Source organism: Acanthisitta chloris, unplaced genomic scaffold (assembly GCF_000695815.1).
Source record: "Acanthisitta chloris isolate BGI_N310 unplaced genomic scaffold, ASM69581v1 scaffold33470, whole genome shotgun sequence".
In the NCBI taxonomy this organism is placed as follows: domain Eukaryota; kingdom Metazoa; phylum Chordata; class Aves; order Passeriformes; family Acanthisittidae; genus Acanthisitta; species Acanthisitta chloris.
The window spans coordinates 20,632-36,382 of NW_008653020.1; the positions used below are offsets into that span (position 1 = coordinate 20,632).

The 15,751-nt window shown below is 38.0% G+C and overlaps 1 protein-coding gene across 1 annotated transcript in view; it reads right to left on the reverse strand.

The window, feature by feature from the left end:
* PHF3 (PHD finger protein 3) overlaps positions 1–15,751 on the reverse strand; it is a 38,087-nt gene that overhangs the window by 11,122 nt on the left and 11,214 nt on the right. The window contains exons 4-8 of the mRNA XM_009079115.1: positions 7,321–7,648; positions 5,608–5,785; positions 2,400–2,550; positions 2,115–2,271; positions 970–1,086 (exon numbers count right to left, since the gene is read on the reverse strand). Of these exons, the coding sequence (XP_009077363.1) occupies positions 970–1,086; positions 2,115–2,271; positions 2,400–2,550; positions 5,608–5,785; positions 7,321–7,648 (931 nt within the window). The remainder of the gene's footprint in view (positions 1–969; positions 1,087–2,114; positions 2,272–2,399; positions 2,551–5,607; positions 5,786–7,320; positions 7,649–15,751) is intronic.

Sequence of the window (15,751 nt, forward strand, 5' to 3'; positions counted from 1 at the left end):
TCCCACTGTGCTGAATGAGTTAGCACTGAACATTCCCTCTGAGTCCATGGAACACAAGAGGATGAATTTCCATCTGTTCTGTGCTGCACTACCTGCTCATGAATTTTTTATCAGAAGTCATCTGATAAATCCCACAATTCCTAGTACCATAAAACCTAAACACAGAAGGCAAACCAGGGAACACTACCCAAACATCATGCTTTTGGGTTCTGTCAAATGGCATCTATAAATACTAAAGATTCTGCCAACACAAATCCAGATTTTGCACACTGGTTGTTTCCAAGCAACTGCAGTTATCATCAGACTAAATGCCCAATAAACTGGGTAATAGCTAAGAAAAAGGCATTTTCTAGAAAAATAATACAGCTACTCATAGTCCTGCTTCTCCTTCTAAACTGTCAACACAGCTATAAAAGCAGCATGACTGCCTGTTTCAAGAAAGCCATGCTCAGACTAACCTAATAAGCTTCCTACACTTTCTTGGGATTGTTTGCTGTTTGTTTTTTTGTTGGTTTTTGCTTTCCTTTAGGCTGCTTTTCAGACTGGCAGATCAGGTTTTCAGCTTTGGGTTTATTTCTTGGTGGGTGATTTGTCACGCTCTTTAAGTAACTTAGAAACAACGCCAGTTTGGTTTGGTTTGGCCAAAGAGATCTCTCTCTTTCTTTAAGAAACTTGTGTCTATAAAGCTCCAGGAAGAGCTTAAAATCTCATGAAAAATAAGGACAAAGAAGCCTTCACTCTTGAGACAGAAGAAAGAGCAAGCAGCAACAAAGTTGCATGGCAAAGGAAAATGCATGTTTTTTTCAGAAATTAACTACACTTCTTTCACTTCTGTCCTAACAACCTCTTTGGGTTTTGAATGCTAAATAAATCCTCCTGCTAGTCAGAGCTGCTTTGTGCAACATGTGTTCTGTTCTCTCTGTGTGTGCTTAGGTAGTCAACTAAACAACAAAAGTTGACAAATCTCACGTGTCTGTTCTCTCTCAGTCTCCAAGCAGCCAGTTCTTTGGAAGCCAGTTCTTCTGGGCTCATTTTTATTAGATGGTCAGGAGTAACTTCTCCTTTCAGTACTTTCTTAAATAATATCTAGAAGAAAGAAGAAAAGTAACTATTGCTATCAAGACAAAACCAGCTCAACAGGAAATAAATCAGAGAAGCAACATACAACATGCTCTGTACAGCCATATGGATCACAGGGGTTTGCAATTATCTCCCAACTTGTAGGCACAAGATTTTATAACACAAAAAGCTTAATTCCAGAGCCTCATTTATTCTACTGAACAATGTATCTACATATACCCTTAATGATCAGATGTATAATTAACTGCTGTTTCAAAGCAGTTTATGCCCACTGCAACAGTAAATGAGACATTCTGGGCTTTTAAAAAGGTGCAAATCCTCTGTGTTACACAAAAACCAGAAAACAGTACCAAAGAGGATGTCTGTGCTTCTTGATTGAATGAAGTCCTAGGGTAAAAAGAAGACAAACAACTAATCTAGCAGTATGAGCAAAGAGAAGCCAGAAGTTAGCTGTTAGGCAGAACTTAGCCTGTTCATATAATTTACAGCTGGCTAATTGTAATGGCAAAATACTATAAGCAAAGCAACTCAAGCATAATAACTGATAAAAGGACAAAAGAGAATAGCTGAGGAGGTATCATGTTGAATAATCGGCTGATAGAAAGAAGAAAAGAGAGTGGAGACCAAGCTTGAGAAATTTGGGTATGAAAAACCAAGGTGAGATAAGATCCTGTACAGAAAAACAGTTAAGTGCAGTAGACAGCAAAGAGTTATGGGGAGGGACAGAACACCCAAATAACTGCTCAGTGGTAAAGATAAACACAAACCAGGCAAGCTGTATCCACTACACTTTGAAACCCACTATAATAAAATGGAGACTGGGAGTTGAAGAATTAATGATGGGGAAAAAGAACACAGAGGACACTGAGTGCCCAAAGGATAAAAAACATCAAATAAAAGAGGAAACCTACCAAAAAAAACCCAAACAGGATAAATTGCCAGAGGATTAATAAAATATCTACAGAGAAGACTGCTCCTTTAATCTACAGCAAATAAAGGATTTCTGTAAAGCACAACAGACAAATAATACATACATTGTTTTTAGGATCTTTTAGATTGAACATTAAACTTCTGTATTTGTTCTTGTACTTTGCGTCAGTGTCCCGAAAAAAAGAAAACAGTTCCCTTTCAATCCTCGTGGCAACTTTTGCTGCTCTCTCCTCAGGAATCTTTAAACTGGAGTCTGTCAACCTGAGAGAAAACAGAATGGCAAAAAATTACCAAATGCTTCCAAAAAATTAATATTTTTTTCCTCTGCTTTCCAAATGAAAATATTTACAAACACAAATTACTAATTTGATTTATTAATGTGTATTTACCTTTTCATGAGAATTTCCTTAAGTGACTGCTTGACACTTTGTCTTATCTGATCAGCAGAAGGTTTGGAAGCTGGCACAGCTGGCAGATGTGCTGCACCGATGGATCCTTTCTCATTTTTCTTCTTCTTAATTTCTTGTTTCTCATGAACACCTATCAAAACACACTGTTAGCAAGTGCAACATACTCAAGACACTTTTATAAATGTTTACTGTTGCTGGATGTCATGAAGTTTTATTTTTAAACTGCTAAGAATTGACCTTCAAGAAGACAAGGACCCACAGGGTGGATGGGCTTTGTCTGGATTTTTTTTCCTTCTTTGGTTTGGAGTTTTTACTACTTTGATTAATCTGGAAAAAAACTACTTCCTTAGCAGAAACAAACAGGACTCTTGCCCTCTGAATTATGGTATTTTCTTCTATGTTAAACAAGATGAGCAGTGCTTATTACCTTGACCTTAAGTAGGATTTTTGACTGAATTTTCTAACAGCTTAGATCAATTTTTCAAGGATTAAACTGAGACATAATATCCTATGAGGCAGATTATCATAAGCGCAATAAACTTTAATTTAAATTACCATTTTTCATTAAAGTTAGCATTTCTCTCTGTTACCCATCAAAATTATTTCAATTACAATAACCTCAGCTTCTGATTCAGGTTACACTCTTAAACAAGGCCATTGTAAGGGTCGTGTCATAAGTAATACGAATAATGGGTAAGTCTAAGTGAATTACAATCAGTAAAGCAGAATTATTAATTTTCAGTGCCAAGGGAAAGCTCATTTGCCTCAGCATATGAACACATCACTAATTTAGAGCAGCACCTTCTATTTATGAAAGCAATGGGAAATAAATAATATCAATTTTTTCACCTTCTACTCTGGGAAAAAGAAACAAAATGAAGCCTGATAAACCTCTAATTGGAGTGTCTGATTGTAAAAAGGAGTATTTCCTTACTATTACTTTCACCAATTGAGTGCAACCTCAACTGCATTCATACCAGAAGTAAACCAACTACATTTCCAAGCAGCTATAATAAGACAGATTTTCTTTGTGTTGGGCAGACAGTGTGGTTGGATCAACTCTCATTAATGCAACTCTGATCCCTATCAAAATTCCTGATTTCCCCTTCCTCACTAGCAAGGCAGTACAGACCTAGGAGCTCTTTGCTATTCTGCACTGTGAAGTATTCATATGCTAGACTTGTTCACTATAGCAGCTCTAATAATGCTTTTATTTGCTCAATACATATTTTGCCCATCTCCTCCTTCTCAGAAGGATGAAGAACTGGACTAAAACCTTTCAAAACCTGTAGCCTGACGGGGTCAAGGGAAATGGAAAATGTTCACATGACAGTAACACTCTGGCAACTTTTCAACCATCTGAAAACACAGTCCCATAACAGGCAAGTGATGGGCAAGATTAGCACTAAACAATGCAGTTAATGGATTAAGACAAATGTGCTGCTTACTAATTTTATGCTAATTGCCCTGAATGAGACTGCCAAGCCTCCTCTCTTTTTAAAAGTGATTTTCAGAGTAACTTCTGTTGTGTAATTGTCACTAAATCTTTTTGTCTTCTCCTAGTTTAATTAATATATCTTAGAACAATTCAGTTATTTCATGGATGCCAAAGACTCATTTCATGCCATGTGATTTGCAGTCAGAAAGGTTGTCAATTATTTTGTGACTCAGAGTTTCAAAGTTGAACAACATGGCATTCTGTTGAAGTACACTGCTCTGGATAAAGCACATTCAGATTTACATTTAACCCTGACATTTCCAGTTAGAATCAGAGAATCACCAAGGTTGGAGGAGACCTCTAAAGGATCATCAAGTCCAACCATTAACCTGTCACTGCTGGAACCCCTAAACCAGATCCTCCAGTGCCAGATCCAGACATCTCTGAAACACCTCCAGGGATGGTGACTCCACCACCTCCCTGGGCAACATCCCAGTGCCTCAACACCCTCACAGGGAAAACATTTCTCCTAACATCCAATCTGACTCTGCCCTGGCTCAGCTCAAGGCCATTCCCTCAGTCCTCTCCCTGCAGCTATGGCAGGACATACATCCCACACCTCTCTCCAAACCCTGTCAGGGAGCTGTAAAGAGCCATGAGGTCACCCCTGAGCCACTTCTCCAGGCTAACCAAGCCCAACTCCCTCAGCCCTTGCCCATGTGCTCCAGCCCTTTCCTGCCCTTGTTGCCCTTGGCTGGACTCACTCCAGTGCCTCAATGGCCTTTTTGCAGTGAGGGGCCCAAAACTGAACATAACACTGAGCTGTGACCTGCCCAGTGCTGAGTCCATGGGGATGAGCACTGCCCTAGTGCTGCTGCCACACTATTCTTATCCAGGACAAGATGCCCTTGGCCTTCGTGGCCACCTGTGCACACTGTTGGCTCACACTGAGGCACTCTCCACCAGAATTGTTTTCTTCCACAAATAACAGTTTCTAGAATGTATCAGCATTGGCAGAAGACCAGAAGGGCAGAATTATATAATTCTTTTTAGACAAGAATTCAAAACTTGAATTCAGGATTTAAAGACAAAGTTCTCACACAAAATCTCCCATGCTTTGCTGCTGAGATTTCAGTTCCAAATTACAACAACTTCATATTACCATGATCTTAGAAGAATAATCCTTTCTGGAAGGAAGCTGGGGAGAGGACAGAGGTTGCTGGGAGGGGAAATACATCCCTTCAACCTTTCAAATAAAGTTTAGAGGAAAATTTGATGACTCTGTGTGCAATATATTGAAATGAATTGATAAAATTATTTGTCAATTTGTGCAAAAGACATCAGTGAGTCAGAATATAATTTGTACAGTAACTAAATCACTTTTATGTACATGAAGTTTTTCATAGTATTTAACAGAAGAGTATTTCAAAGCCTCATGCAATGTGAAATAAACTTTAATACAGAGATGTTTGTGTACTTTTTCTCCCACTCTTGATGACATGAGCATCCTCTCCTAATGAAACAGGAAACACTCACACATCTGCATAGGAAGCATTTACCTTCTAAATAAACTTTCTGAAAAAATAAGGAAAAAAAATCATAAGCATCATGGGAACAAACAGCTCTTCAGATCACCATTGCTGGCACTATGGGATGTGGTTTAAAAACTGATACTATGAAGAAAGTTATCAGCCTTCACTGTACATAAATGTGAATTACAGCATAGAGTACCTCCCCAAACCTCAGTACCTGATTTTGTGGACCTTTCCACCACACTCAGGGATTCTTTACTTATTTTTTCATTTTTATCTTCAGGAGATCGCCGAGGAGTTACAGCACTTTGAGATCCTTTCCGAGTAGGAACATGTTGCCCTTTTTTAGTATCTGAGTCTCTGGACTCTGACAAGTTCTTTCCCTCACCAGATTCCTGCAAGAAATATTTAAACATGTTAGCACTCTACTGAATGCTACCATCACCCACTGTATAAGTACCAGATATTTTTCCCACTTTTTATACTGTTGTGCTGGTTTGAAAAGCAAACCGGTGAGAGACTCTGAGTCAGAAGTACAATTTAATATGAACAACAAAACAAAACAACACAAAAAAAATAACCTGACAGAGACAGAAAGTAACCTGACACCCTGTCAGTCAGGGTGTAGTAGCAGTCTGATTAAATGGTGCTGCAGTCCTCCTGGAGTGATGGGTCTGTTGGAGCAGTGATCCTGCACATCCAGTTCTCTCCTGAAGGTCCAGCAGCAGCTCTTGTCCTCTGGAAATCCAGCAGGCAAAGGGCTCCCTGTGCTGGTCCAAACCCCAGACTACACCCCTGTGAGCATGTTTGGCTCCCCACCCCTGGGGTGAGTCACCTCACCATGGAACAAGGAATAAGGATCACTGGGAGGATGTGCCATGCATGGGTCCTTGACAGCTCATTAATCAGAGACAGCCCCTGAGGGAGCCATCAGGATTGCCCTGAGGGAGGGACAAGGTGATAACGATCACTGCCCCACCTGCTTTAACAGCTTGTGGAGATGACAACAGAATACATACCATGGATACCCCCCACACTGCAACCCAGGACAACTGTACAATGTATGCCTTGCATCTATGCACCATCATGTCATATTTTCTAAAAAGTTAATGAACTATAGCCCACACTACTTTCAATCATTGCCTAACAAGCTCTTTTAAATATTGGCTGAAGACACAGCACAGGCAAATTGTAGTTATGCTCTGTGATGAAAACCACTACGGTCTCAGTTGTTTTAAAAGAACCAGTTTTAGTCAGGTATTCACAGGAAGCCACTGACCTTTACAAAACATCTGTAAACCAAAATTAAACAGAACAGCTGACATGTCAGAATGCCACTACTACTATGCAGAAATAAGACAAGATTACTGATGATTATGCTATTGTGAATATGACACTATATACTTAAAGAATTGTCTCAATACTCTCTGCAAATTATCCTTTGGTTAGTAAAATCAGACAAAGTAGAGAGATGCCAATTAAAGTATTGGGCATTTTTTTCTACATACAATCTGAAGTAAAAGCAATCAAAACAAAAACACTGTTGTCATACTGTTTCGCAGATATTTTGACAGATGTCCTGTCAATATGCTTAGAAATCTGGAAGAAAAAAGCACTAACTTCTTCACTATTTCTATATACACCTGTACATATAGGTTTATATACACATTCAGGAAGGTCCTTTCCAACTCAGGATATTCTACATGTGTATGACATGCACATAGCCCTGCTCAATATAAGAAATAGTTAGCAACATCATGTTGAAAGAGTCAAGCCAGTTAGAAAATGAAGTTAACTCTGAAAACAATGAAAGAGAAGTTTTCAGTTAGATTCACAAAATTGTTTGAAACCTGGTCTACTAATTGGTAGTGGGGTAGCAGGATACCTTCAACCCCTTAAAGCATAACTTAAAGCATTAAAGCTGACTCACCCGTCTGAAGATTTTGACTTTGTGCTTCCCAGTGTCCTCCACTTGCTTCGATTTTTCACTTGTTGTATTTAGATTACAAGTAGGTGTTTGCTTCGACATCCCCAGTTTTTCACACTCAGCTGCTCTTTCTTCTCTGTGAGTTTCCAGTTTCACTTGAGTATCTGGTACACTTGGATCCAAAGACTCAATCTTTTTGTCTTCTTCAGCACAGCATTTCACACACACATACTCTTTATCTTCTTCACTCATCTGCTGTGCTTGAGAAAGGCTCAGGCCAACACAATCGCCATGAAACCAATCATCACATCTACCACAGCCTACCATGAACCTGAAAACAAAGACATGTCAGTGAAAACTCTGAAATAAGACTGAGAAAAAACCCAGCAACTTCAGCAGAATATACCATACTTGTTTTGATTTAGGCATCTCAACAATTCATTCTTACCTGGTGATTTTTTTTGTAGCTTTACATCCATCTCCAGCCTTACGACATGGTATGATCTTCCTGAGAAATGTATTTTTGGCCTTTTTTTTTTGCCTTTTACAGTAGTCCAGGAGACTATCAAAACCTCATGGTTATGTAGTTTGCCCTCAAATCCTACCAAACTTTTTTCAGGTTAAAATTGGTATGAATGCTATAAAAAACCCAAACCACCAAAACTCTCAGAACCAGTAAACTTACTGGAAAAGATTCAAAAGTTTTCTCGCAAGACCATAATATCCTTGCTTTCCTTCAAATATGAGCACCATCCTTAAACCAGAAATGTCCCAACAACTGCAATCTTCCACAGTAAGAGGTCTTCAAAGTGTGTCTTGACAAATACGATGAGCACAGACATATCAACCTATTCTAAATCAGTTGGGATTTTACATCTCACTCCTTAGACCATTATTACTGAATTATTTCCAGAAAGTTGCTTTTTGTTCTCTTTTTTTATTGGTGAATATGGGGTCAGGAGTTTGTGTTCCAGCATCACCTGCCTTATAGTGACTGTGTGGCTTGATTTAAATAAGGTACACAGCACTTCTGTGCTGCTCAGCTATTTTATTCACAGCTAATAGCTGTTGAAAGGTTTCAAACACCAAAATGACTGTCATTTAAAGGACACATTTCAACTCCTGAGTCACTTAACTGCTTCACAATGCTAAAAGCAGAAGCAACTCTAGATACAGACAGTATTTTCAAAGTATTGTAAAGATCACTTGGTCTAAAATAAAAGCATAATTTCTGACAATTTTGTGGGAGTATTTTGAAAACTTCACTAGGTATCACTAGTACCTTATTGCATTGCTAGGTGCAATTTTCAATGAAGCTGTATGGGAAAGATGTGCAACTTCAAAGGTTAAAGACCTCAAAAAACCTATTTCAGGGACTTACATCACAATTACATTTTTTACAATCTTTTCAAACCTGGTACCATGAAAATGATGTCGATTTCTTGCATTATCCATTCATATTCTCTTTACCCTTTTGTAATTTTTTTTTGCTTCATTTTTATTTCATTTAGGTTTTTTCCATTTTCATACATAAGCTGTCTTAAGTATATGTACTATTATACAGTTTGGATGAGTAAAATCCAGCAAGACTGCAAGTGGATTATGAAAAGTGCAAATTCTTGATTAATGCTGAAAATTTAGCTACCGAATTCCTCTGTTTCCAATCCCACAGATGACAGACCTGATTTAAAAAGTACATCATGAAGCACTGGTTGTTCCAGCAATATATTTAAGAGGCTAAATACACTGACTTGCAAACCCTGTTTCTTTACTACCTGATCAATCTCTTCTGTAAGAAGATTCTAAGGAAAAATATCCCTAATTTATGTATATCCCTATTCAGGTTAGGATCCCTACCTGCTGACTTACCTACTTTGCAGAACACTATATTACAGAACATGCTTAGAGCAACTCTCATTCTCCAGAACTGCAAATGAATGTTCCAGGTGGCTTAATGCAGGTATTGTATTCAAGAACTACTGGTACCTCAAGAGATGAAAATTCTTACTAACAGCAGACATTGGAAACAAGAGAACAGAAGAAAAAACTGTGGCTTCATGTTCTGTCCTTCCCTGCTCAAAATCTACCAGGTTTAAAGTCTGCTGAAGGAAATAGCGATTTGATGCAAAGTGAGTTCAAGAACTTTTAAAGCTTCAGCAGATTGAGGAAAAAAAGCCTATGATGCTGTTTGCTAGATTTGAAGTAACCAGTTTTTAATTTACTTTGTGAAGAAAACTGTTTTCTCATTTCGAGTTTTCTTCTTTTCTGAGCTGCAAGCACATTCATGGTACAACTTGTCACTAGCAAACAATCTGTCCAGCTACTTCATAATTTCCACTTGGAAGGCAGAGTTTCCTTCATGTTTTGTCAGTATCTCAGTCTTTTCAGATCCATGTTCCAGAAAAGCATGGATACAAGAAAGGTAATGGTAGGGGACAATTACTTCTGATGGTCTTACCAGAGTAACACCACAGCTTTCATAAACACAACAGGAAAATGAGAAGCAATGGGATTTCTACACCAAGCTGATTGCTCCTTTCTGAGAGTCTAGAGCCAAACAGGCAAGGGCAGGAGATAAAACCTGAGTGCCTATTTCACAAGTGCAAGGGCCCACAGGGGGATGCTTTACATAGGGCACATCTTGTACCACTGCAAGAAAATACTAGCACACTGAAACTGGTTACAAAAATTCCACTTGGAAGATTTGCTGCAATGCTGAAATAAGATCAAAGCACAGTCAAGTCCTTCTTGCTGAAAAGGTATTTGGATGTACTATGGAATTAATGCCTTTTGTTCAAAAATAGAAGGAATTCAAGAATACATCATCATGAAGCCACAACTGCTACTAATTGAATTTTTATTAAAACAGATCTATTTTTTCCCCACTTCGTAAATTCAGGCATTGGAGACTAATTTGGAGGAAGACACAATGCAGCTTTTAGCCACCAAAACATACTCAATTAATGGACTAGATTTGCAGAAGAGATGAGACTAAAATATGCAAGATGCTGCACATCTTCAGCTTTAAATTAACAGCATGTGGCATTTTTCAGCTTAGCTCACATAGAGCAAGAAGGCAACTGAGATAGTGTATGATATAAGTAAGGCACCAGGATAGGCATCCAGTCTTACATCTTTATTTTCAGGTCTATCAAAAAAATAAATCAAGTTTGAAAGTTAAAAAGTCCTGCAAAGAATTCAGCTCATTCTTCACCAAGACTATACACCAAGATGGACAGATGTCATTCAAGCCACCTTAAGCAAACTACTGAAGATGGAATATTCACTTGGCTTCATTCCAGTCATCACAGTAAGGTTTCAATTATGCTATATTTTAACTCACACACAAAAACCTCAGGATTCAGAAACCAAGACTACAAAGAGAATCAGGAAATATCCATGATGCCTGTGCTATAAAAGAGAATGTAGTGTTTACAGCTGTCTTGTTCAAACCTAGTTATACAAAATGGTAACAAAAATAGTGGTGCTGCCTGCCCCAAAAAAATCACTATTTCTACTAGGGTTTTTTTTCACACTAGTCAACTGCAAGACTGCAATTTTTGAGGCTGGGAGAGAACATACTGATTTTGATCTCAGTAGTATAAATAGTATTTTTTACCATAAGGCCACTTTTACATCTCAGTCTGTTTCACTCATCTGCACACAAAACACAGTTATAACTGAGTAATGGGCAGTGTTCAAAGACTAAAAATGGGAGTCAAGGCAAACTGAAGTCTGGCTTGAAGGATCAAGGATGTCCTCTTCCATAGTTGTCAGTTGTGACTGAAGAGGTTCTGATCTCTTGGACTAGTAAAACACCAAAGTTTCTGACTGCAGATTGCTTCAAATTGGAAGTTCAGGACTTTTACCCATGTTGTAAGGCTGGATTGGAAGATGTAAAGCTGAAAGAGAAAGAAAAATGTGTTTCAAAATATTAAAACATGCCACATTCCAGAAGAGAATTGTTTGCACTGGACTTTAATATAAAAATAATTTTTTTAGAAAGAAAAGTCTAAAAAGAACTGACAGATGACAGCAGACAGTACTATAACTCATTTGGACCTTTGCAAAGAGTATGTTATTCTTTCATTCCTTTAAAGAATCCCCTTGGTATTCCACATATCAGCATGGAAAGAGACACCCTAAATCAGAAAGTAACAGGTCATATCTGAAAACAGAGAGATAATTAATGCAAACCTCCCACAATCTCTCCTAGGATCAGGAGACTTTCTTTGGTATATTATTTGTACTAAACTGAATTCATCTGTTAAATTAAAACCTCATGTTTGGATGATTTATTTTCAAAATACACAAGCCATGTTTTCAAATTAACTTACATAGGTTCAATTTATGTAAGAGAAGAAGGTTTTCAGAGAAATTTATTGCTGTGAAGTAAGATCTTACAGGTAAAATGGGCAGAAATCACCTTACTCATACAACAGGTTTTCATTGTAAAGAGTAAAATTCATTTTAAGACTACAACAGAAGACAAAAAAATTGGCAGCTGCAGGGGAGGGTTACGTTGGATATTAAGAAGAGATTTTTTCTAGAGAGAGTGCTCAGGCATTGGAATGTGCTGCCCAGGGAGGTGGTGGATTCACCATCCCTGGAGGTTTTCAAGCTGAGACTGGATGTGGCACTTAGTGCCATGGTCTAGTAACTGGAGTAAGGTTGGACTTGGTGACCTTTGAGGTCTTTTCCAACCCAGCTGATTCTCTGATTCTATGAATAGTTCAGTGTGGGCCAGCAATCAGCATTTGAAGATTAATCAGTAATATAAGTTGCAATGCCATAGAAAATAATTTATTTCAGAAATAATTGACTCTCTTTAGTCCTTTGCATTTGTGGTGCATTCTATGTGGGAAAAACACCACAACAGGACTCAAATCTTAAGCAAAATGAAACCCTAACCTCATACTCATGAAAGAGGAGTAAAACCACTGTTCAGGCATGTTTTAGAAATTTCAGTATTTAAAGAACATGTGCATTTCCCTCCCTTAATGGCACTGTATTAACATTACAACTGTCTCAGCTGCACTGATACTACAGTCCAGTAAGTGTTAAAGCAGAGAAACTGCATGGAAGCAACTGTTTTTCCTTCAGCTAATAAAAATGTCAGTAGCGAGGACATTCATGGCATGGCAGCTTTAGCAGAGATAGGTTCCACATCAGTGAAGTAATACAGCTCAACTCTAAGCTCAAATGAAACAAGTGTCTGTCAAAAAACAATCTGCACTACCTTGTCAGAGCACATACACATGAGCAGTTCCACTTGTTTGCCTCTTGTAAAAGTCTAACACAGGTGACATGATTTTTCAGGTTCTGATCTTCTAGAAAGAACAACTATCTCAAGCAAACACTGTCAGCAGATCTCTTGTCACAGAATTTGCAGCACAGGAGAAAGACACTGCAAACTTATTTCCTGAGTACCAAATTTCAAGAACACATCTTCTACGCAATACAAGTTTGGTGGTATGTTGTGTGTTTTTTTTTTCTTAAAGGCATAATTTTCCTTGCTTTTCATGTTACAGGAACCTCTCCAGGAAGGAAGCATCAGGAAGACAAGCAACCCTGTGCTTTTTAAACTACAAATGAATTCATGAAACATGCCAAAGAGCAAAACAGGAAACCCAAACTCACTGAACTTTCCGAAAACTCTGAAAAAAAGAGTACGTTTCCTAACATTAATTGCAAATCTGTACCAAAAAAAAATAGAAAATCATCAAAGGTAGGCTCCATTACCAGTGGATTCCACCCATGTGCTGCATCTTGCAGGATCAGCATCATATGTTCTATAAACTGCATTTATAAGCAGCTTATATTCATGCACGTGGTTTATAAAACTATTTTACATAATTTATGGTGGTTCCCTAATGCCACTGATATTAATAACAATCCTACCAATACTGCAGCATAGTAATATAATCCATATAAAATCGATTAATACAATTATATAACTGTAAATATAAACACAGTGGAGTTCTTCCATTCATTAATTATACATTAGAATGCTATTTTGTTTATATTGTCATTCAATTTTTCTACAGCTGTGGGTGGATAAGGATGGGATATTTTAATGTGGCAAGGCTTTTTGCAGTGTAGGAAGGCAGTAACAGAGGCAGAAAACCTCTTATGACATCTTGCATAATCTGCAATTTGACATACTCATACTATTCTCAGCATCAGAGAGTAATCCGAGTTGGAAGGGACCTTTGAGGATCATCCAGCCCAACTCCTGCCCTGCACAGACATCCCTGACAGTCATACCCTGTGCTGAGAGCATTGGCCAAACACCTCTGGAGCTCTGTCAGCCTTGGGGCTGTGACACTGCCCTGGGAGCTGTTCAGTGCCTGCCTAACTAGAACTAAGGCATTATGATTATTCTAAGTACTGTTCCTTGTGAAGAATGTTCTCACAACAAATCATTTGCTGTATACGATCCACCCTAAAATAAACGTGCACATGTAATTTCAGGATGGTTGTACGTTTGGAGCCTTAAAGTCCTTCCTCAAACATTCTCTTTTGTATTGGCTGTGCAACAAATTAAAGTTACAAACTTCCCTTGTGATAATGCTTTCTAGGGAATTTGCTTAGAGCATCTCAAGTTATGGGCTATGAATGATTCAGTAAAAATTGATAGAACTTCTTTCATTATATACAAACTACAGACAAGGAAGATAATCTGCAAAACGTTAGTTAGGTTTTGTCTGTCTGTACAAGACAGAGTTCAGCCCTCCAGCCTGAACATCTACAGTGAAAAGCAGAGAAATAACATGAGCCAGAAAGATGTACCTGATGCATGCAAGAAATCTTACATTAGCAGATCTCACAATGTCTGCAGAGCTACCACAGCTAGCACTGTGACAAGGAATTAAATACCATTTTTTAATACAACTAACTTTAAGGATTTTCAGTCTGCCTTCAGGAAAAGTGACTACTGTTGGTGACAAAGATTAATATTTTTAACATCATTTGGATTCATTTAGAATTTGAGTAGTAACTTCTGCCTGTAGCATTTTTCTAAGGGATATGCATAACTATACATGTTTCATCTATAAATGAATGACAATTTATGCTATTAGCTGATGAGAAAATATCTGACAACAAGACGAGAACACACTGGCAAAGTCAAACATGTTGAAAACAACACTATGAGTAACAACAATTCAAACCTTGCACTAAAAAAAACCCTTTAGGATGTGCTGAAAACTACAAAAAGTTATATTGTCATTATGTGACTTGCCCAGAAACACAGGGTTTAGTTTTCACATGAAAGAGCAATTCTTTTTAGTTATGTAGCAAAGGTACATGTCTGAATGGAAACCACCACAATGCACCAAGCAAACAGGCTGAAACAATCAGCCCTAAAGCCAAACACTGACCACTGGGTAATGAAAATATATATACAAAACAGCCACGTTGGTTACAGCTTATAGACTTGACAAGTGGAAAACAGAGCATGAATAGTTACTGTTCAAAGCTCAGGTGCTAAAGAATGACCATCTATTAACAGAAAGAAAGCAGCAGGCAGTGTCTATTACACAGCAAGACATGCTGTAACTTGAAAACCTTTTTGATCATGCAAGTCACGTGTTTGTGAACCTCCTTTCCCAGCCAAATCCACTGTATCCAAGGTAAGCATACTTTGACTTTACAGAGCAAATTATTGCATTTATTCCTAAAGATATAAACTGACTCCATTGGTCAGGAGATTCTGAAATAAAACAACATACAAGTACCATCCTTCTAGGACTCAGTGAGATTACTCTGGGGCTGTGTAAAGCCTGTGCAGCCATCACTCTTTGGGGATTCTGTACACAAAGAAAGTTGATGACACGATCTCCACACATTGTATCTTCAACCTGAATCAATTTTCCAAGCTTGGAATCACAATAACGAGTTAGTGGCTTTGTATTTATTGCAGGGAATACAAAAAGGACCAAGCGACAACTATCCTGAATTCTAAACATGTGACATTAATGTGACATCCTGCAAAGCTCTTGGCACATTACTTCCCACCTTGGGGTTGCAACTTCAGTTCAACTTCATCTTCTCTAAGCAATTTGTACCACAGCATTGGTAACAATTTCCAAAGCTGAAATATATATAAACCATAGAGCAGGACATAAACACAAAATGTTGCTTCAGATCTTAGCTCTGCCTTTGACATTTGTTTAACTTACAGTCATTTCACAGTATTTGTGTCTCACACTTTTCTCATTTTCTCTTATACAATGAACAGAGAAAAAAGGGAAACAGGCTGACCAGCTAGGCTGTTTCAAAAGAGAAACAAAAATTCCTTGTAAAGTAATCCCCTAAGAAAATGAAGAAAACCTTTCATTACACAAAATGTTGATAGTTTTGATGGTTTTCAAAGTGACAGAATTGAAATTTATCATCGTGTGCTTTTTCTCCTTTGCACTGCACTGTGAAA